This window comes from Crinia signifera, chromosome 11 (assembly GCF_055691185.1).
Source record: "Crinia signifera chromosome 11, ASM5569118v1, whole genome shotgun sequence".
Lineage (NCBI taxonomy): Eukaryota > Metazoa > Chordata > Amphibia > Anura > Myobatrachidae > Crinia > Crinia signifera.
The window spans coordinates 89,377,950-89,400,790 of NC_139227.1; the positions used below are offsets into that span (position 1 = coordinate 89,377,950).

Genomic DNA, 22,841 nt, shown 5'->3' on the forward strand with positions numbered 1-22,841 from the left:
TGTGCTTGATGCAGTCTCTCTAATAATGGCTTCTTTCTAGCCACCCTCCCATACAGGCCAGTTGTGTGCAGAGCTTTTCATATTGCTGACTGGTGCATCCTCACTCCCACCTGAGGCACTGAGCTCTGTAGGTCCTCCTATAACAATAGTCGGCTACCCTGTGGGTCTCTCACTAGTCTCCTGGCTCTACCGCTGACGGGTGATGGGCGGCTTGGTCTAGGCAGCACCTGGACAGCAGGACATAGCTTCCATTTCACCACTGATCCTACAGTGGGACATCAGAGCACTTGGCTTTATTATTGGCTATTATCTTGTAGCCTTTCCTGCCTTGGGCATGTCTATAACTGTATCTGTTAGGTGAATAAAATGTTCCTTGGTCTCCAGTCTCACAGCTTTCCTTCACATTCTCCACCTGACCAATGTGATTTCAATGAAAGGGAGTTTGTCCATACATATTATTAAAATGAATATTGTATTATATCAGATAACAATCTCCTGTTTATATTGGAACAGGGTTATTTATACTCAAAGCAGGGCCGGCGCCACCACTAGGCAGGTCTAGGCATTTGCCTAGGGCGCCAGCCACTGGAGGGCGGTAGTGAGCTGGAAAGCTCTACAACCGCATCAGCAGCAGCAGCAGAGGAGCAGGAGAGAGAGCCGGAGGAAGGAGCAGGAGCAGGTGTTCGGTGAGTGAACACTTCCTCCCTCACACCCCCCCCCCCCCAGCGGACACATTGCGCACCCCTTCCCTTCCCCCCCCCGGCGGCCGGGTAGCCACATCACGGACACCCCCCCCCCCCACGGCTGTGCAGACACACCGCTCGCAACCCCCCTGCCTCCCCCCCCCCACATCGCGGACACCATCCCAGCCCCCCCACCTCCAAGCAGACACATCCCCCCCCCAGCGGCCTGGCGGACATGTTGCACACCCCCTCCCCCCCCCCCCCTCCCAGCAGTTGAGCGCCGGGGCACCCCTCCCGCCTGGGGCGTTCCGGTGCCTAGCAAAGTCTTACATATCATAAACTCAACATTGTGTAAGTCTATCAAAAATCTACGCAATAAGAATAATTGTAACCTACAATCAACAGCAACAACATCAGCAACTGGATCAGGTAAGCAGAGCAAACCCAAGCCTACAAGGCTTATTCTGGCAGGGTGAGGGCTTGGCGCAGCAAGGGGTCACAGCATCTTTTTGTGGTTTCCGATCTATATTCTGTTCCCCAGTGGCACCAGGTTGTCTTTATAGGTGCCGGATGACTGACCGGCAGTCAGGATTCCGACAGTAATTACATCAACGTCGGAATCCCGACTGCTAAAACCCTGACAGACGGGCAGCGGCTGTTCTCCCTTGTGGGGGTCAGCTGACCGCCCGCTAACTCCCGAGCATCCGCGCATATGTAAGTGACTTAAGAGTCACTTTTACATGCGTGCACCTTCGCCATCATTCGATGGTCGCCAACCATCGAAAGATGTGAGTGGATTACAGTAGGCTGCGTATGGATGTTACTGTGTAACAGCCATTCGCAGGCCCTGCGAGGGAATAGCCCTTGTGAATGGGTGGTGGCCGGGCCACCATTCGCAAGACCGGGTTTGGTGGACTCTCATGGCTGTGAATTTGCAGCCTTGCGAACCAACCAGAATAACCCCTTTATCTCTAGTGTTATGTGGTGTGCGCCCACAGGACCTCCAAATTCAATGTTTCTGCAGTCACAAAACACCAGTCAGAGTACAAATAATTATTTATATTTTGGGTATTTATATGCAGACAAGATTTTTTTTTTTTTTTTTTTACTTCAGACCCAAAGAACAGGGTAAGAGGAAGGGGATAACAGTGCAAGGAGAGTAGCAAGGGAATATAAATACAAATTGGGAAATTTAATAAAAACAAATATTAAAAATGCTTTGAGCTCATAGGTCCAGCTAAAATGGCAGTTTAACCCTTCCAATACTATAGGCCTGGACCTCCAGTCATGGAAGGGTTAAAATGCTACAATGCGATTAGTGTCTTATTAACTGTAAGAAAACCATATTTACAGGATTTTAATATTAAGAGCAGAAATGACGTCAGAAAGACCGATCGGGGGTCTGGTATCTGGGTCCGTAATAATAAAGTCACCACTCCATCTTTTTGCGCAGCGCTGGCGCGCCGCGTGCCCAGTTTACGGAGATCTGATTCACCATCTTGCACTAATGACTGCCCCCCTTCTTTTCAAGGCACAATTTTGGTCCTCACGCCATGTTAGGATTAAGTGCACTTTTGTGGTTAGAGAATTAAATACAAAACAAACAAGAACCAAAAAAAAAAGATTCACATAAAATACAACAGAACACAAAGATATCTCAGTAGCGTAAAACGGCTTGTGCAGCCTCTGGCTTAGCGGCAGCAGCTAACAGTTCAGACTGCTGAGCTACACAGCTTGCGGAGATGGTTAACAACAATCGGAGATGGGGTCTTCCTGGTAACTTCAATCAAGGATTGGGAGGGTCACAGATAGAGGGAAGGTTTGTAACAGAATCATACATAACATTTAACATACAGAAAATCATTAGCATGGGGGGAGAAGCTGCACCCATCCTCAGCCTTTACATTCCCCATTATTGGACTAGGGAAATCACATTTTTCTTGCGTGGGGATTGTTCCCTGTGTCTCCAGTGTGATGGTTTACTGATTTCCAGTTGTGCCCAGCTGATTCCAGTGCTGCTTGGTTTGGTCCAGTGTTGCACATCCAGTGAGGGGTTTGGGTCACCCCGCGGCTGCCCGCAGTCTGGGGGGCATGGAGGGGGAGGGACACGTTTTCTGTGCCCAATGAAAAAAAAAAAGAGAAATGTGTTTTTTTTCCAGCTGTTCAACGAGCGTGTCAGTCGCAGAGTCGGTAAAAACTGAAATAATAGTCTGTAACTTGTGAAGGATCCAGAGAAGCGTCATAGCATCCTGCTGCTCCCTGAGAAACAGAAAGAGGGACAGTTAGAGAAGACTCCTGCGTATGAGGCATGAACACTGCACAAGTATCAGACAATAGAGGGGGATGTCAGGTGCTAGAAGGCGCATCTATTGCCTAATGACCTTACACTAATACTGGCAATGTAGTATAATCAGTGTCTGGATTCTGGGAAGACTGGCACAGTGTAACCCAAGCTGATGGCTGCGTATTGGTTGTAAATGCACTAAGGACACTGGTGAGTAGATCGGAACGGCTTACCGGAGGTGACACCTGCAGGTGAAAGGTGAAATCCTGGGAAGGAAACAACTGGAGAGACCATAAGTGGTACGATGATGGGATCGGCTGGGTACACGCTCCAGAGACCTGGGGGAGAGAAAAAGTTTCCATCAACTCCCATTACATTTACTACCAGGAGTACATACATATAATACTACATTTTATTAGCAGCTTATAGCCTCTGATCATGCTATTGCAAATGTCTGTAGCAGCCAGGGTTGATGGTACCATAGCAGGAATCTGGCGGCTTTAGGACCCTTGCTATATGCTGTCTAGCTAGCCCTAGGGTGCTCAGCACAGGATAGAGACTTACAATGGTCTATGGCAGGGGTAGCAAACTCCAGTCCTCAAGAGCTACTAACAGTTCACATTTTCCAGACAACCTAGCTGCTGCACAGGTGCACTCATTTTTTTTAAAAGATCCACAGGTGGTGCTAATTACTTCACTTGTGATTCTGTGAGGAGACGGCGAAAATGTGCACTATTGGTAGCTCTCTAGGACTGGAGTTGGCTACCCCTGGTCTATGGCATGAATCACAATGTGCTGTTTATACAGAGCTTGGAGACTGTTGGCCAGAGACAGGGTTCATCCTAACCACAGCCCTATCTACCCGGCATAAGACCTATAAGACAGGTATCCCAGCGCTGAGACTCTCCTAGCTGAGGGAACTGCCATCAGGACAGCAGCCTCCAACATAATCATCTTTAGATCCACCAGATCCACTGGTTTAAAGGCGGATGCTTAAAGGTTGTCAGTACTGTGGGTCTTATTCTGGTTGACTTGGTCGGGTGCGTATTCGGACGGGCGGCGAACATTTCAAACCCCGCCTAGCGTACAGCCCATTCGCTCACCGAATATGCTCAGGCGCCGAGTGATTGGCCAACGAATGGATGTTTCATGTGAACATACACTCGCTGGCCTGTGGGATCCACCCCCATCCTCCGATGGTCGGCGACCATCGAAAGATGGCCCGAGCGCTCACACAGGCACGAGTGCTCTAGACCACCCATACATGTGTCCGAATACAAGCAAGGATATGGGCGGGCAGCTGGCATCCGGCAATGTCAGCTGTACGCACCCCGCAAGCACGTCACAACCATATTTCCGCACGCCCAGTGTTTTCATGTGAACGCCAATGAAATGCAGAGAGTGCGCATATGGTAATGAGCCTAAACAGGTTTTCACGCCCCTCTCCACCTCCTGCTCGGACGGCCGCATCGAGCCGAATTCTAGCTGAATTCGGACGGTCTCTGCCTACAGACATGCGCAGAAGAGACTCTGCGCACGCGCATACGCAAAACATCGGCCGCCCGTCCGAATACGCATCCAACCGAGTCAACCAGAATAAGGCCCTATGTTAAAGATGCCTAGGAGCTATAGTGGCCATTAATCTGAGCTACCAACAGTTCATGTTTTCCAGGTCACCCGGCAGGTACACAGGTGCACTCATTACTCACTAACACATTATAAAAGATCCACAGGTGGAGCTAATTACTTCACTTGTAATTCTGTGAGGAGATCTGGAAAACATTAACTGTTGGTAGCTCTCGAGGACTGGAGTTGGCTACCCCAGATCTAGACTGAAAATGCATCATCACCTGTAAGAATGTAGCACGTCCACTTTTGAGTTTAAACCCTCCCCAGACTATATCTTATATATTTAGCCAGATCTGTCACTCATCCCCTGTGTGTATGACGTTCCCGCAAAGCGTTATACACAAACCCGCCCCCCCTAGGGAAAAGACCAGTGTCATACACACAAAGTTTCCACCCAGCATTATACACAAACCCGCCCCCCTAGGGAAAAGACCAGTGTTATACACACCACCACCCCCTTGACATCACCTCCCCCCGCCCAGCCAGGGCTACAGTACACGCCCACCATCCACCATGGTGTAGGTTAGCGACACACACACACACACACCCCCGCGACCCCCCCTTCCTCGATTTGCGACACCCCCGTACCCCCCCTCCGACGATTCGCGGACTCTCGCGACCCCACCTCCTCGCGGACTCCCGCGACCCCCCTCCCGTGATTCACGCGCCCCCACCCTACCGCGATTCATGGCACCCCCTGTCAATACAGACAAAAGTAAAACAGTAGTGATGGCCATCGACAATCGATGATTCGAAATCATCGATGGTTCATGGCCAATGTCAAATACGTTAGCCATCAATGGGGGAGAACCAGATGGTTTCCCTCCATCGATGGAACAGCAAAACGATGTTTGCTTTTTTTTTCAGCTCCAGGCATAGCTCTGCCCCCCGACACCAGCAAAGCCCCGTCCCCCGTGTTTTGATTGGCCCACAGGCCAATCAATCAAACACAATGGATGACCATCGATATGTAAAAATATCGATGGACATCCATTGCATAGTTTAGCACTATCGATGGCCAGTTGCAGAATTGCCATTGATGGCAATGGCAACGATGGCCATCCCTATAAAACAGATATTTTAGTAGATGTATTTAAAAGTGAAAAACATAGGCACCTGATTGTCACTACCCCGGAGGGCTGTATTCTATTGTATTATGTTGGTGAAATAGTTACAGCCATACATTTATGTACATTTAATGTTCCTTTCCTGCAGTTAGATTATAAATTAGGAACGTGTATATAGGATCTAACTGAAATTAGGCACAAATAACATTAACAGGGTAAGTTATAGCAACTTAGAAATCCTAAAAATAAAATTAGACCCATTAGCATGGATACTATAGAGTGTATATGGGAGAGCAGCAAGCTGGTCACATGACCCAAGCTATACACTTTCATAGCTGAGAGTGGCAGTTATTTTCCAACTGGCATCTCTGCAGCAGACAGCATCAGAGGAGGAAGCAGGAGCCCAAGCAGAGGATTGAGAAGGGGAGAAAAAGCGATTTCAGGAGACAGAAAGCCAATTACTGGATCAGGTGAACCCGTCGTAAGACGCAGGAGCCGAATCAGGAGAGGTAAGTAAACTTATTGGATCAGGTGTACCCGTCGGAAGACGCAGGAGCCAGATCAGGAGAGGTAAATCGACTTATTGGATCAGGTGTACCCGTCGGAAGACGCAGGAGCCAGACCAAGAGAGGAAAATCGACTTATTGGATCAGGTGTACCCGTCGGAAGACGCAGGAGCCAGATCAGGAAAGGTAAATTGACCAATTGGATCAGGTGTACCCGTCGGAAGACGCAGGAGCCAGATCAGGAAAGGTAAATTGACCAATTGGATCAGGTGTACCCGTCGGAAGACGCAGGAGCCAGATCAGGAAAGGTAAATTGACCAATTGGATCAGGTGTACCCGTCGGAAGACGCAGGAGCCAGATCAGGAAAGGTAAATCGACCAATTGGATCAGGTGTACCCGTCGGAAGACGCAGGAGCCAGATCAGGAGAGGTAAGTCGACTTATTGGATCAGGTGTACCCGTCGGAAGACGCAGGAGCCAGATCAGGAGAGGTAAGTCGACTTATTGGATCAGGTGTACCCATCGGGAGACGCAGGAGCCAGATCAGGAAAGGTAAATCAACCAATTGGATCAGGTGTACCCGTCGGAAGATGCAGGAGCCGGATCAGGAGAGGTAAGTCGACTGATTGGATTAGGTGTACCCGTCGGAAGACGCAGGAGCCAGATCAGGAAAAGTAGTGGATCAGGTGTACCCGTCGGAAGACGCAGGAGCCGGATCAGAAGATGGAGGAGATGGTCGGGAAGAAGAGGAGAAGGAAGGAGACCTCAAGAAGACCTGAAAAGGAAGCACCTGAGGAGGAACCCAGCGGCAAGATACAGAAGACAGACCAGAACACAGAGGAGATGGCCGGAAAGAAGAGGTGCAGGAAGGAGACATCAAGAAAGCCTGAAAAGGAAGCACCTGAGGAGTCCAGCAGCAAGATGCAGGAGAAAGACCAGAAGACAGAGACGGTTGTCCAAATGAAGAAGACTTAATCAAGAAAATCCAGAGAGGAGGAATCCCTGGAAGAGAGAAAGAGAGCAGCAAGCCAGGCTAAAGACCTGGATGAAGATCAGCCAAGACCAGGTAAGCGGAAATGTTGTTTACATCAGGCAAAACATCCATTAGTTTGGGGCAGATGTAGGACCATAGCAGTATCATAGTCACACAAAGTACCTTATTCTGTTCCACACGCAGCGCTGCCCCCCCCCCCCCACACACACACACTTGGCACCCATGATCCCCCACTATGCTGTGAATGGATGATTTGCGTAATCATCCATTCGCAGCATTGGGTGTGGGGGAGAATCAATCGAAGGTCGGTGACCATCAAATTATTTCTCCAGCGCTCGCAGATCTGAGACACTTCTCTGGTGTCGCTGATCTGCGAGCACCAAGTGGGCAGGCAGCTGATATCCGCTGACGCCAGCTGCCTGCCCCCACGTCAGGGAATTTCCTTGGGAATGCCCAGTGGTTTCATGGGAATGCCAATCAAACACTGGGCGTTCCTATGGGCGAATCCCCCGGCCCGCCGCATGTGCAGCTACCACACAGCGGCTGCTCATGCGGTCACCAGTGCGAATGTGCGGGGCACCGATTCAATCAAAAAACCCCCCAAAATGTAGTTGGATGTCCTTGCACTGTAGTTCATTTTCACATTGGCAAAGTTGAATATTGTTTATGTAAAAAAAATATTAATAATGTTTTATATGTAATTTATATTCATTTCATTGGTTACTACAGTTATTCAGATAAAGACAGTCTAAAAAAATGGATTAGTAAAACTACTGTAATATTTATGGAGAAAGGTGCACAACTAAAAAGGTGCTGTAACCTACAGTATAGCTCAGTTTGGTGACAGGCATATGCCGGCATTCGCAGTGTCATTTACACAATGAAAACACAGTATGAATGTTCTTCTACCTTTACCTAGCCTAATCCTAACATTACCATGATTATTACTTTATTAACCCCACACCCAAACATCAGGGGGTTTACAGAATAGCTCTAGGTTTACTGGCACTAAAGGTGGTAATACCCAGGATGGCGGTGCCTGCATTTATACGTGACAGCCCAACCCCCCTGGGGAAGACAGCCATGGTGCCAACTGGAGAATGTTCCACCAGAGTTATCACTAGGGCTGGTGTCACCCGGTGTAATGACTCATGGGGGGAAATTTACTAAGGTGTGTATGCTGCTCCACATGTGATGTTGCTATGGGCAACCAATCAGAATCTACTTCTTATTTATTTAGCATCCTCTAAAAGACAGGATCTGATTGGTTGCCCATAGCAACATCACATGTAAAGTAGAATACACAGCTTAGTAAATCCCCCACATGGTGTCATGGCGGTTTTTTCCCTTCATTTAATTATGGACTTGGTACAATATTAGATATTTAACCTAAAGTAATGTATGTTAACATGAATATCACATATAGGAATACAGATGCAAACCCTTTCAGGCTGTTTATAGGACAACAAAACGCATTATATCCCGTGTCAGACTTGAACATGAAGGGCCCATCAGGCGAATGTAATGGTTGGCATCTATTGTAGCTCAATGCCATTACAAATGTACTACAGGCGATGTGATTAGTGCCAGAACGGTATGGCCAGTAACTACAGGATTAGCTCAGAGGAATTGGCTTGGTCACTAGAACCCCAGGCAATCCTTTTGATCACTAGCAATAATTTACCTGCAGAATGCATCACTACCAGTTCCTTACAACACATAAATGCACATGCTCCATTCCTACAATATCAAATAGGCACTATTCAGTTACGCAACAAAATGATTAAACTCAAAAGTAATCAAGGTGCAGGGCAATACTGTGTCTGAAGTCTGAGGGCACATAGAAAACATTGGTGGTAGGTGTAGAAGGACAGAAAGCCTACACATTCAGAGGGAAGGGCTAAGGCACTGCAAGGGAACAAGGGAAGGACAGAGAGCCTGGATCAGACAGAGCCAGAGAGTCCAAACCATGCAGGGATAGAGCAGAGAGACTGAACCAGACAGGGGAAGGGCAGAGAGGCCGGACCAGACAGGGGAAGGGCAGAGAGGCTGGACCAGACAGGGGAAGGGCAGAGAGGCTGGACCAGACAGGGGAAGGGCAGAGAGGCTGGACCAGACAGGGGAAGGGCAGAGAGGCTGGACCAGACAGGGGAAGGGCAGGTAGGCTGGACGAGACAGGGGAAGGGCAGAGAGGCCGGACCAAACAGGGGAAGGGCAGAGAGGCTGGACCAGACAGGGGAAGGGCAGAGAGGCTGGAGGAGACAGGGGAAGGGCACAGAGGCCGGACCAAACAGGAGAAGGGCAGAGAGGCTGGACCAGACAGGGGAAGGGCAGAGAGGCCGGACCAGGCAGGGGAAAGTCAGAGAGCAGGGACGTAACTAGTAGATTGTGGGCCCCATAGCAATATTTTGAACAGCCCCCCCATTTAACCCATCAGTACCCCACTGTGGTGCAGAGTAAGTTCTTACCTGCTGATGGGGCGGGAGAGGTGCAGGGGTGGTACGGAGGGACTAAAAGAAACCCAAAGCAGTAGGGAGGGAGATGTAGGGTGGTAGGGAGTTGATAAATAGATAGATAAGGCTGAAGGGGGCGGGGGGAGGGAGAGATAGATAGACGCAGGATGGTAGGCAGGGGATGGAGATGCAGGGTGGAAGGAAGCGGGGACCGCAGCTCAGAAATTATCCTGCCAGAAGCATTTCACAGATAGATCATTTGCTTTCTGTGGGCCCCTTTGATCCCGAGCATGGTATACTTCCCTCATGGTGGCCCTGTGTGCAGGGGAGCTGCGGGCCATACAGGCAGCTGGGGCCCATAGCAGCTGCATCCCCTGCACCTATGGTACTGTAGTTACTTCACTGGTGCAGGGGTGCAACAATTATGGGGCATTATCTTAAATCCTTGCTGCCTCATGGTGGCCCTGTGTGCCCCCGCCACTATATAACAATATAAACCCCTCACCCTCTAACAGCTAAACTATCACTAAATACTGCTGCAAGCCGAGTTATGAGCCTGGCATATTACTTACTTAAGCGATGGGGAGGGAGGAAGTAGGACAGAGGCCGGAGTTAGGATCCGAAGCCACTTCATGTGCAGAGTAGACGCCGGAAGCTAGAGCGGTGCTGACACTGTGCGACGGTGAGCAGCTGACGGACGCGCATTGATTATGCTTGTACAGTCTGGCAGCCGCGCATTGCCGGTGCCGCACACTGACAGGAACGCTCTAGCTTACGGAGGCTGCACATCGGCTTTGGCTGCTACCCCCGTCCACCATGAGATAAGTAAAATGCCGGGCTACTAGCTATAGAGGGTGCAGTGGATTCTCTTGGGGCCCCCCCAGCACCCGGGCCCCATAGCAACTGCATCCCCTGCACCCTCTATAGTTATACCACTGGCAGGACCAGGCAGAGAGGCAGGACCAGACAGGGGAAGGGCAGAGAGGCAGGACCAGGCAGAGAGGCTGGACCAGACAGGGGAAGGGCAGAGAGAGAGGCTGGACCAGACAGGGGAAGGGCAGAGAGAGAGGCTGGACCAGACAGGGGAAGGGCAGAGAGGCCGGACCAGACAGGAGAAGGGCAGAGAGGCCGGACCAGTGAGGCTGGTTATAATGCGACATATGGACTTATACAGGAAACGACTCCAATAATGGATCTTAGAGTGCCCCACGTAGGAATACTTAATTAAAGGTGTATTCAGGAGCTTGGGCTTACTGTACAATGAGGCCTGGTGGTTCCGATTAGCTAGAAGCCTATAGTCTGCTGTGCTGTAAGTTTGAATCGTGCCCTATCTCTTTATCTGTTGAATAATAAATTCCTAAACTATTATTTTACTCCACAAGGACCAAGCAGCATCTCACCGACAGACTGCCCCGAGGACGAATCTCAATTCCTGGAGAGATATGACATCCGCCGGGAGTTAGGCCGAGGCACATACGGAGTAATCCTGCTGGCGCACGACAACATCACCAAGACGGACGTCGCCATAAAACTCTTGAACAACAACGGACTGTCGGATAGAGAAGAGCTGAAGGCGTGGATGGAGACCAGAGCCCTACAATCAACATCTGGGAGCCCCTTCTTAGCACATGGACTTCTGACCTTCCAGAATGAAGACGTCTTGGCATTCGTCATGGACTACGCCAGCGGTGGAGACCTATTTGACCTGCTGCAATCAAGAGGGCGTCTTGAGTCTACGGCTACAACGTACGATCTATGCATAATCTGGTGTATAACTCTGTGTGATATGGGATTCCTTGTTGGACATCCATCAATTTGTGTCTTCCTGCTATGATTCTGTTCTACCCGTATTTGTCTTCCTTTCCTGTTCTACAGCTCTCACACTGTTCCCCATCCCACACTGTATCTCTCTATCCTGCCCATACACAATGGCTGATTTGGGATATTACAATGTTGTTACATTTCTTCTATAACAGAGTCTTCGCTGCCGAGATCGTGTCCGGTCTCCAGTACTTCCACAGGATGGGCTTCATCCATCGGTAACGTTCTTTCTTTCCTCATTTAAATAAACATAGAAGAAAATATAATTTGGGATTCCTATATTTCCCCACAGTATCTGTTCTTAATGTGGGAAATAAATGATAGTAGTTACACCCTTATAAACATAACATTACTCTGCGATGCATTCAGGGCTGATCACTTGAATCAGGATTATTTTAGGTTCAGTACAGATATGCAGAAAAGGGACAACTGAGCTATTGGCATACGTCCCAACATTGGCATTGACACATCAGGGGAGGGGCGTGGCTGTGTAATAGGGGCACAGCCACACCCCTTTGTGTGCAGCTCTAGCCTGACCATTACATCCCTCCAAAGCCCCTCCTACCACCCTGTCACTACCACACCCACTTCTATCTGGGCCACAGGGAAATACATCCCAACTGCCAGACACCTGGGATAATGCAGTCCCAATCATGGCATCAGGGCAGAGCCAGCAAATGGAGACAGCTCAAGTCAATCTCAGACATTGGGAGCAATGCTAGCAGTGTATATGTGGATCTGATTATAAGATTATATACATGCAACTGCAAATATACAGGAAGGACAGCAACTCTGCCAGCATCCAGCATCTGCCAGCAAATACTTCTTATTCGCAACACAATGCACCTAAGACGCACCAGGAGACTTTGCCTTAATATGTGTCTGAGGACGTATCTGCAGCCTTAGTCACTTATGATGTATGCAAACAAGTACTTAATGACAAAATACTTATTGTTCCTTTTACAGAGACATCAAACCAGAGAACATCCTGCTTCATGACGGCCATATTAAAATCACCGATTTCGGGCTGGCGATCGAGAACAAACCCAGAGCCTCTGGCTACGCTGGAACACGTGGCTACATTGCCCCAGAGGTGAGGCTATAATAAATTTGAGGTCAGGTGTAAAGGTGTCATTTATTTATATAGGGGCTATGTGATAAGGTGGGTATGGAGGAGACAATGTCACATTTCCATTCTTACTACCAAAGCCCCAGCATTAATCTGTAAATAAATATATTATATTTCTATTCCCATTATGTACCCAGCATGCCTGTCCCGGTAATAGTGTACCCAGCGTGTCTCTCCCGGTAATAGTGTACCTAGCATGCCTGTCCTGGTAATAGTGTACCCAGCGTGTCTGTCCCGGTAATAGTGTACCCAGCTTGTCTGTCCCGGTAATGGTGTTCCCAGCTTGTCTGTCCCGGTAATGGTGTTCCCAGCGTGTCTGTCCCGGTAATGGTGTTCCCAGTGTGCCTGTCCCGGTAATAGTGTACCCAGCGTGTCTGTCCCGCTAATAGTGTACCCAGTGTGTCTGTCCCGGTAATTATGTTCCCAGCGTGTCTGTCCCGGTAATAGTGTACCCAGTGTGTCTCTCCCGGTAATGGGGTTCCCAGCGTGTCTGTCCCGGTAATGGTGTTCCCAGCGTGTCTGTCCCGGTAATGGTGTTTCCAGTGTGCCTGTCCCGGTAATAGTGTACCCAGCGTGTCTGTCCCGGAAATAGTGTACCCAGCGTGTCTGTCCCGGAAATAGTGTTCCCAGCGTGTCTGTCCCGGTAATGGTGTTCCCAGCGTGTCTGTCCCGGTAATGGTGTTCCCAGCGTGTCTGTCCCGGTAATGGTGTTCCCAGCGTGTCTGTCCCGGTAATGGTGTTTTCTGGGGGGAAAAGGGGGTTTGGCTTGCACTGACTGATGTTATTGTATGATTTTAATGCCAGCAGGAATCGCTGTACACCAGCATCCAACATTCGGCTGGTTTGGAGGCGGTGAAATACTTTCAACAGATGGAGGGGCATACGGATTTCCGCGATTTTATTGTGGAACTTTTGGAGTTTATACTTTCCCGGAATTACTTTACTTTTGGAGATCGCTACTATCTACAAACGAGGGGCACCGCTATGGGGGCAGCGTGTGCCCCTACGTATGCAAATATTTTTCTGGGATGGTGGGAGAGGGAAACTGTTTTCAGTGAAACCAACGATCGATATACCAAACACATCATTGGGTGGTGGAGGTATATCGACGATATCCTGTTGATATGGGAAGGAGAGGAAGAGACCCTACTCTCATTTATCAGCCACCTCAATCAAAATCAAATTAACATCAAGCTTACACATCATATCAGCAAGCACATGGTACCATTTCTGGACCTGAATATCTATAGAGGTGAGGATGGCACAATACAGACACAACTTTACAGGAAGGAAACGGCAACCAACTCCATACTCCACCAAACAAGCTCCCACTTCCCACCAACTGTGGACAACCTCCCCAAAGGGGAGTTTTTGCGACTACGCAGAAATTGTTCGGACAAACATCAGTTTGAACAACAATGTGAAGAATTGGGGGATAGGTTAAAAGAGAGAGGATACAGCGGGAGAAGGATCAAACGGGCAAGGAGGGAAGCATCCCAGATGAAGAGAGAATCACTGGTCTTCCCCAATAAAAAGAAACAACAAGAGACACAAATAAGATTTGTGGGTAATTTTTGTAGGGAGTGGAGAGCCATTCAACATATTATTCAAACTCACTGGCCTGTCCTTCTACTGGATGAAGAGCTCTCCCAAATATTGGATACTAAAGTAGCAATGAGTTGGAGACGTTCGAAAAACCTAAAAGACGAACTTGTTCGGAGTCATTTTGTTAGATCAACCAACAAAAGTTCAGAAAAGTTAGTTGGATCATTTCCATGTGGAAACTGTAAAGCATGCCGCTTTATGCGAAAAACCAAGGAAATTACAGATAGATATGGTAACAAGGTAAAAATCAACAGCTACATTAATTGTAATACTACAGGAGTAGTCTACTGTATAACCTGTCCTTGCAAAATGAACTACGTAGGCATGACAACAAGACCCCTCAAACAGAGGATATTAGAGCATGCAGGAACCGTGAGGAATGCAATCTCAGATCTGGCCAGATTTAAAAAACTCACGTCCGTGGCACGCCACTTCATGCGACAACATGAAGGTTCCTTCCAGGATGCCAATGTCTGCGGCCTAGAAAAAATCAACCTAGGAATTAGAGGAGGGGACATACAGAAAACACTAATGCAACGAGAAAGTGAGTGGACTTTCAAACTCAATGGATTATCACCAGGCGGACTAAATGAATACATCAATTATCAGGTTTTCATTTAAATACACAGTCGATTATCTCAGATCATTTTTAAAAAAATCACTATCCCCAAAATAAATCAGGCCCCATTAGGGAATATAGGATAAGAATTTGACCACCCAAAAATGAAATCAATTAAATAACATATTAAAAATAAATAAATTGACAACATGAGACTCACGGACAGGTATTTATTTTATCACCACACAATTTTACTTTATTCTACTTATGTAATTATATAATTTTTACTCTAACCTTATTTCACGTTTCCACACACATCTTTTACGTTGATTTTGGCTCACGTTTTTGACACACAAAAATATGAATAGTTTTATATTGTTACAGTCATCACAGACCAAATATATTAATTACATATCCAATGTGGACACCTCATACCACATTGTACTTACAACACTTAGCACAAAGAAAGTTATTTCACAGCACAATGCGAAGACATATCGCATGCATAAGACAATGGCACAGCAACGGCTAAATAATGCACAATCACATCTGGCATCAAATATCACAATAAACTAGGAATCAACACCAACACTATTATTCACTTTAAATAGTCTTTTATTAGGTATACGTAATTTTCATGTTTACAATAACACGACACAAATTACATACTATGCACAAAAATTCATCACACATGGATAGTTCACAACCCAAAATAACAAAAAATACTATGAAAAGGATATTATAAATGTATTAATCCGCCCTCATCCATATATTGGACAATCTAGGGGACAAGGACACCAATTAAGGTGTCATTAAGATCTACAGCAGAAATATACTCGGGTCTATGTAGCCCTCACAGTAATTTCCCACTCATCTACTCCTTGCACAATGTATAAACAGTAACCTTAGTAGAGAACCCTGCATCTTAAATGTAACAAAATAGGCACAAAATAAAATGAAGTTACAATATCCTTGAAGAAATTCCTATGCATATATAAATAACAACTTATATCATAATATAGGACCATGTGGTATAAATCAAGTCCCGGAGGCATTGGAGCTCCGGATAATACCTTTTTATCCACTACATAAGTAGAATCTGTCACCGCTAGATGTAAAATACAAACGGCGTAAGATAGTGGAGCATTGTGGACAATGTAGTCCAGGATCAGTTATCACTATGTGCTGAATACGAACAGCAATAGAAGTGGAGCACTATGGGTAATGTAGTCCAGAGAAGCGTAATGACGCCTGCTTAGTAACAGCCACAGGTAACCTAGGCAACAATGATACACTGTAGACTCCTAAGCATTGACAGCGCACCCATCAGAGGCACAGCACTACACACGTGTTCAATAGCGGGACACGTGATTCGACCTTGCCTATACAGAGATTGGACAAACCTCCCGTCCACCTAAAGCACGGCCGCATACACGTAGTCAAGCGTAACACGTGACTCGGCCGCGCCTCCATAGTGATTGGCTAGATACCTCTCTACTGTTTCATAGGCGGATGGGTATGATAGAACACAATGCTCCACCAACCAGACACCCGCAATTATGTATCAAACATCAGCTGCAGATAATTACCGGCGAAAAAAGCCGGATATTTAAACAGCACCTGCCACTCACTGTACACACTGGTGAACAAGCCCACAGACAGGCGAAACGCGCGTCACAAATATTCATTTTCATTTTCATTCTTATTTTCATTTTCAATTTTGATTCTCATTCTTATTTTTACTATTGTGCATATAGTGGCAGTACATGGCCAGAGTGTTATGACATATATATATACCAGGAGTCATTAGGCAAACTTGGGCCAATAAACCCAGGTATGCGCGAATCCACCACATGGTCAAATTAATCTCTTAATACTACACACTATATACATCTAGTTTCCTCTCTCCTACGTCCAACCTAGTGTCCCCCCACAGATCTATCAGTCTAGGGCCTCACCCAAAATTGCTGTCCGGCCATTTGAAGTACCCCCCCACCCATCTTATCAGTATACGCATAATTAATCTTTTTTTATCAACATTAAAAGCAGTGCCCCCAAAAAAAGAGTTATCTTTTTTCTTCCCACAAAATTCCGGTAATGGTGTTCCCAGCGTGTCTGACCCGGTAATGGTGTTCCTAGCGTGTCTGACCCGGTAATGGTGTTCCCAGCGTGTCTGACCCCGTAATGGTGTACCCAGTGTGTCTGTCCCGGTAATGGTGTACCCAGCGTGTCTGTCCCGGTAATGGTGTACCCAGCGTGTCTGTCCCAGTAATAGTGTATCCAGCGTGTCTGTCACATTTCCATTCTTACTACCAAAGCCCCAGCATTAATCTGTACATAAATATATTATATTTCTATTCCCATTATGTACCCAGCGTGTCTGTCCCAGTAATGGTGTTCCCAGTGTGCCTGTCCCGGTAATAGTGTACCCAGCGTGTCTGTAACGGTAATAGTGTACCCAGCGTGTCTTTCCCGGTAATGGTGTTCCCAGCGTGTCTGTCCCGGTAATGGTGTTCCCAGCGTGTCTGTCCCGGTAATGGTGTTCCCAGCATGTCTGTCCCGGTAATGGTGTACCCAGCGTGTCTCTCCCGGTAATAGTGTACCCAGCGTGTCTCTCCCGGTAATAGTGTACCCAGCGTGTCTGTCCCGGTAATAGTGTACCCAGCGTATCTGTCCCGGTAATAGTGTATCCAGCGTGTCTGTCCCGGTAATTATGTTGCCAGCGTGTCTGTCCCGGTAATGGTGCTCCCAGCGTGTCTGTCCCGGTAATGGTGCTCCCAGCGTGTCTGTCCCGGTAATGGTGCTCCCAGCGTGTCTGTCCCGGTAATGATGTTCCCAGCGTGTCTGTCCCAGTAATGGTGTTCCCAGCGTGTCTGTCCCGGTAATTATGTTCCCAGCGTGTCTGACCTGGTAATGGTGAACCCAGCATGTCTGACCTGGTAATGGTGAACCCGGCATGTCTGACCTGGGAACTGTGTGCCCAGCATGCCTATATATGAGAAACATGATCTGATTTCTCATTCATCTCACATGTATGGAATTATTTGTCAGTGTAACATCTGATGGCAGGCGTATTGTGCCCAGATCTGCTGTCCTGTTTATGAAGTGTAATGTAGTGAACTTCTTACCTTTTCATGACAGATCATCATGGGAGACCGATATGATGCGGGAGTGGATTGGTACTCCTTCGGTGTGGTGCTATTCCAGATGTCAACAGGAAAATCCCCCGAAGGGTGCCACATCTCGGCTTTGGCGGGCTGTCATCTGTGCCCGAAGACAAGAGACATCATTGAAGAGGTGAGTGTGAGACCATACTTAGCATTCAGCACTAGGTAACAAAGAGGCCATAAACAATGTGTCAGCGTCTGTTATTTATACAGAACCCCCATTCTCTAGTATCAGCCATGTTGTTGTTCTACGAGCGGTCATGTAGCTGTATATGGGGAATCTATATGTAGTTACATAAGTCAGATTACATTACTGGCTCCACCTCCCTGACACACACAAATAAGTGAAGGAAACTCCAAGCCAGAGCAATGCCTGCTGCATGAGTCACTGTACCACTGACATACACCACTGGTCACGTTATACAGCACCGGCATTTTCCCTGTTTCTATTAAAATGTAAGCAAATCAAGTCCAGTGAATGACCCCCAATGGTACCATGATAAGCAGTAACCTGCTAGAGGTTGGGGGAAAGAATACTAAACTACATAGACACACATCCTCTGATTAGGGCAATACAGTATAATGCTTCTTTTCTTTGATGCTAAAATCATGTCTCCTAAATATGTGCTGTAAGGAATCAGACTGCAGATGTACAGAAACTTAGTTACACTCCTGTTCCTCTTTCCAGCTCCTGTGTGCTGACCCTGAGATGCGCCTGGGTGAGAACGGCAACATCAGAGAACATCCATTCTTCGCGGGAATCGATTGGGAGAAGTTAGAACACCTGCAGGACCCATTCACTCCCAGCTGCTCCCTGCAGCCGCCACAGTGAAGGTAACATCACTTCCCCAGGTGCAGGAGGTATAACATCATCTCACACAGGAGCAGCCGATACCTCCATCAGTAGCCACAGAACAACGTCCAGCTTCCAGAAGAACACCTGGCTCCTCCGTCAGCCCGAATTACACAAGGTGGCAGAACATCGCCCCTCAACTAACAACTACGGTATGTTCTCCAACGCAAATCAAGTACTGGAGACCGAGAGACCGGAACATCAACTCTCTTCCTGATTGGGTAAGTACGATCCAACCCACATTGGGGTTTTTTTCAGGTTGATTCGCAAGGCTGCGAATTTGCAGCCTTGCGAGTCCACCAAACCCCGCCCGGCGAACGCATGCCCCTCCACCGCCCCAGCAAAGTGCGGATTCGCCCGCACAGCAGCGAATGGATGTTTTGCATAAACATCCATTCGCTTTGCTGGGGTGTCCGCCCACATCATTCGATGGTCGGTGACCATCGAATGATGTTTAGCGTGCACGCATATATAAGTGACTTTTCAGTTGCGTATATATGCGTGCACGCTGGCGTGGATATGGGCGGGCAGCTGACATCCGGTGATGTCAGCTACCCGGCCCACACACCCGCGTCACCTCCTCATTACCATGAGAACGCCCAGCGTTCTCATGGAAACGCCCATGGAAACGCCCATGGAACGCTGGGTGTTCCCATATGGTAATGGGGCAGCCCGGCGCTCCCCGCCCATCTCTGCCCCCCCCTCGCTGCCATAGGTGCGTGCACCCGGCGACCCGAAAGGTCGCCGTGGGTGCACGCACCATGCGCCTGCACATGCGCAGAAACAACTCTGCGCATGCGCAGACGCACAACATCGGTACTGTGTGCGAATGCGCGCAGTACCGATGAAATCTGAATAAGGCCCATTATGCGCAATGTTTACATTCTGCACATGTGATCACATCGCAGAACAACAATCACCTCTGCCATATTTACTGCAGGGGAGCTTGCGGTGTAGAGAAGCCAGCGATCACAAATGGAGGCAGGGGGTGGAATGCACCTCCTCCTGCATTTGCATTGCTTAAGGATTGCACATGATAAGCTCCTGCGAGAAGCTTATCATGTGCAATCCAAACTGAATCAGGCATCTACTGAAAATGTATATAAAATATAACATCAATGGCGAGGGTTTGGCTGGCAACTTGGGGAGGACGGAGGCCAGAACTGATGTTATATTTTATATACATTTAAGCTGCAAGGCAAAGTTTCTTTGGTCTCGCAAGCCAACCTGCATCTGCAAGCCTGATGAGACTGGTGTACACACGGAGCATTTTGTGCTATTTTCTAAGCAATCTTACTAGATTGCTTAGAAACTAAGCACAAATCTCACCGTGTGTATGCTCCTGGCGATCCCGATGCGCGGTCCCGCACATCGGGATCGCCTGATTAGTAAGTCAGTGCATGCAGACGCAATCTAGTAAGATTGCTTAGAATATCTGCATGTCTCACTGCGTGTGTACACAGGACGCGATCGCGGAAGTGGTCGCGTCCTGAATCCACTCCCCCCTCATCACTTGTCCCCTCCCATTGTTCTCCAGCGTGCAAGCCCCCCATCTCCCTGGTCCCTCACCCAGGGTGTGTGGTAGGGCCACTCGGTGTTGTGCAGGTCATCCCTCGCGGGCATGCTCCTGTGCGCCTCGCTTTGGACGTGTAGGGGAAGCCGGGAATCCCCCGCTCCGGGATGCACGGAGGACACAGCGGCTCCCGCACCCTGAGCGCCGGCAGCGTGGACACGGTGACCGTCTTAAGCAGGCAGCCTGGCGGGGAGAAGCAGCGGGCGAGGTGCGGGAGGAGAACCAGGAGGCCCGAGCAGAGCAGGCACAGGGGGGGCAGGGGGCATGGCGGCGGCTCCGGGAGGAGGGGAGCAGGGGCTGCTGCAGGCAGACGCGTTTGGGGCGCAGCCGCTCGCACCCAGCTCTCCCTCATCATCTGGCCCATAATTGTGTGCTCCCTGCAGCTGTGTCAGAGAGGCTGCTGCTGCCGGGTCTCACGCGCCGGGTCACTGGGTGATGGGCACACACAACACAACGCACACCCTAATGCCCAGTCACCCCTCTGTCACCTTGTACAGCACACCCTAATGCCCTGTTACCCCTCTGTTCCCATGTACAGCACACCCTAATGCCCAATTACCCCTCTGGCCCCATGTATAGCACACCCTAATGCCCAGTCACCCCTCTGTCCTCATGTATAGCACACCCTAATGCCCAATTACCCCTCTGCCCCCATGTAAAGCACACCCTAATGCCCAATTACCCCTCTGTCCCCATGTATAGCACACCCTAATGCCCAGTCACCCCTCTGTCCCAATGTACAGCACACCCTAATGCCCAGTCACCCCTCTGCCCCCATGTGTAGCACACCCTAATGCCCAGTCACCCCTCTGTTCCCATGTACAGTACACCCTAATGCCCTGTCACCCCTCTGTCCCCATGTACAGCACACCCTAATGCCCAATTACCCCTCTGCCCCCATGTATAGCACACCCTAATGCCCAGTCACCCCTCTGTCCTCATGTATAGCACACCCTAATGCCGAGTCACCCCTCTGTCCGCATGTACAGCACACCCTAATGCCCAGTCACCCCTCTGTCACCTTGTACAGCACACCCTAATGCCCAGTCACCCCTCTGTCCCCTTGTACGACACACCCTAATGCCCAGTCACCCCTCTGTCCCCATGTACAGCACACCCTAATGCCCAGTCACCCCTCTGTCACCTTGTACAACACACCCTAATGCCCAGTCACCCCTCTGTCCCCATGTGTAGCACACCCTAATGCCCAGTCACCCCTCTGTCACCTTGTACAGCACACCCTAATGCCCAGTCACCCCTCTGTCCCCTTGTACAACACACCCTAATGCCCAGTCACCCCTCTGTCCCCATGTACAGCACACCCCAATGCCCTGTCACCCCTCTGTCCCCATGTACAGCACACCCTACTGCCCAGTCACCCCTCTGTCCCCATGTACAGCACACCCTACTGCCCAGTCACCCCTCTGTCCCCATGTACAGCACACCCTAATGCCCAGTCACCCCTCTGTCCCCATGTATAGCACACCCTAATGCCCAGTCACCCCTCTGTCACCTTGTACAGCACACCCTAATGCCCAGTCACCCCTCTGTCCGCATGTACAGCACACACTAATGCCCAGTCACCCCTCTGTCCCCATGTATAGCACACCCTAATGCCCAGTCACCCCTTTGTCCCCATGTATAGCACACCCTAATACCCAGTCACCCCTCTGTCACCTTGTACAGCACACCCTAATGCCCAGTCACCCCTCTATCCCCATGTATAGCACACCCTAATGCCCAGTCACCCATCTGTCCCCATGTACAGCACACCCTAATGTCCAGTCACCCCTCTGTCCCCAGGTACAGCACACCCCAATGCCCTGTCACCCCTCTGTCCCCATGTACAGCACACCCTAATGCCCAGTCACCCTTTGTCCCCATGTATAGCACACCCTACTGCCCAGTCACCCCTCTGCCCCCATGTACAGCACAAACTAATGCCCAGTCACCCCTATGTCACCTTGTACAGCACACCCTAATGCCCAGTCACCCCTCTGTCCCCATGTATAGCACACCCTAATGCCCAGTCACCCCTCTGCCCCCATGTACAGCACAAACTAATGCCCAGTCACCCCTATGTCACCTTGTACAGCACACCCTAATGCCCAGTCACCCCTCTGCCCCCATGTATAGCACACCCTAATGCCCAGTCATCCCTCTGTCACCTTGTACAGCACACCCTAATGCCCAGTCACCTCTCTGCCCTCATGTAAAGCACACCCTAATGCCCAGTCACCACTCTGTCCCCAGGTATAGCACACCCTAATGCCCAGTCACCCCTCTGTCCCCCTGTACAGCACACTCTAATGCCCAGTCACCCCTCTGTCCCCATGTATAGCACACCCTAATGCCCAGTCAACCCTCTGTCCCCATATATAGCACACCCTAATGCCCAGTCACCCCTCTGCCCCTATGTACAGCACACCCTAATGTCCAGTCACCCCTCTGTCCCCAGGTATAGCACACCCTAATGCCCAGTCACCCCTCTGTCCCCATGTATAGCACACCCTAATGC

General features: G+C 49.1%; 1 protein-coding gene across 1 annotated transcript in view; it reads right to left on the minus strand.

Moving 5' to 3' along the window:
- Positions 1–1,721: 1,721 nt before the first annotated feature.
- The window catches only part of LOC146045819 (myelin regulatory factor-like), a 49,707-nt gene continuing 28,587 nt past the window's right edge, over positions 1,722–22,841 (minus strand). The window contains exons 3-5 of the mRNA XM_083164900.1: positions 17,859–17,994; positions 3,201–3,305; positions 1,722–2,942 (exon numbers count right to left, since the gene is read on the minus strand). Coding sequence (XP_083021026.1) covers positions 2,859–2,942; positions 3,201–3,305; positions 17,859–17,972 — 303 coding nt within the window. The 5' untranslated portion in view covers positions 17,973–17,994 and the 3' untranslated portion in view covers positions 1,722–2,858. The remainder of the gene's footprint in view (positions 2,943–3,200; positions 3,306–17,858; positions 17,995–22,841) is intronic.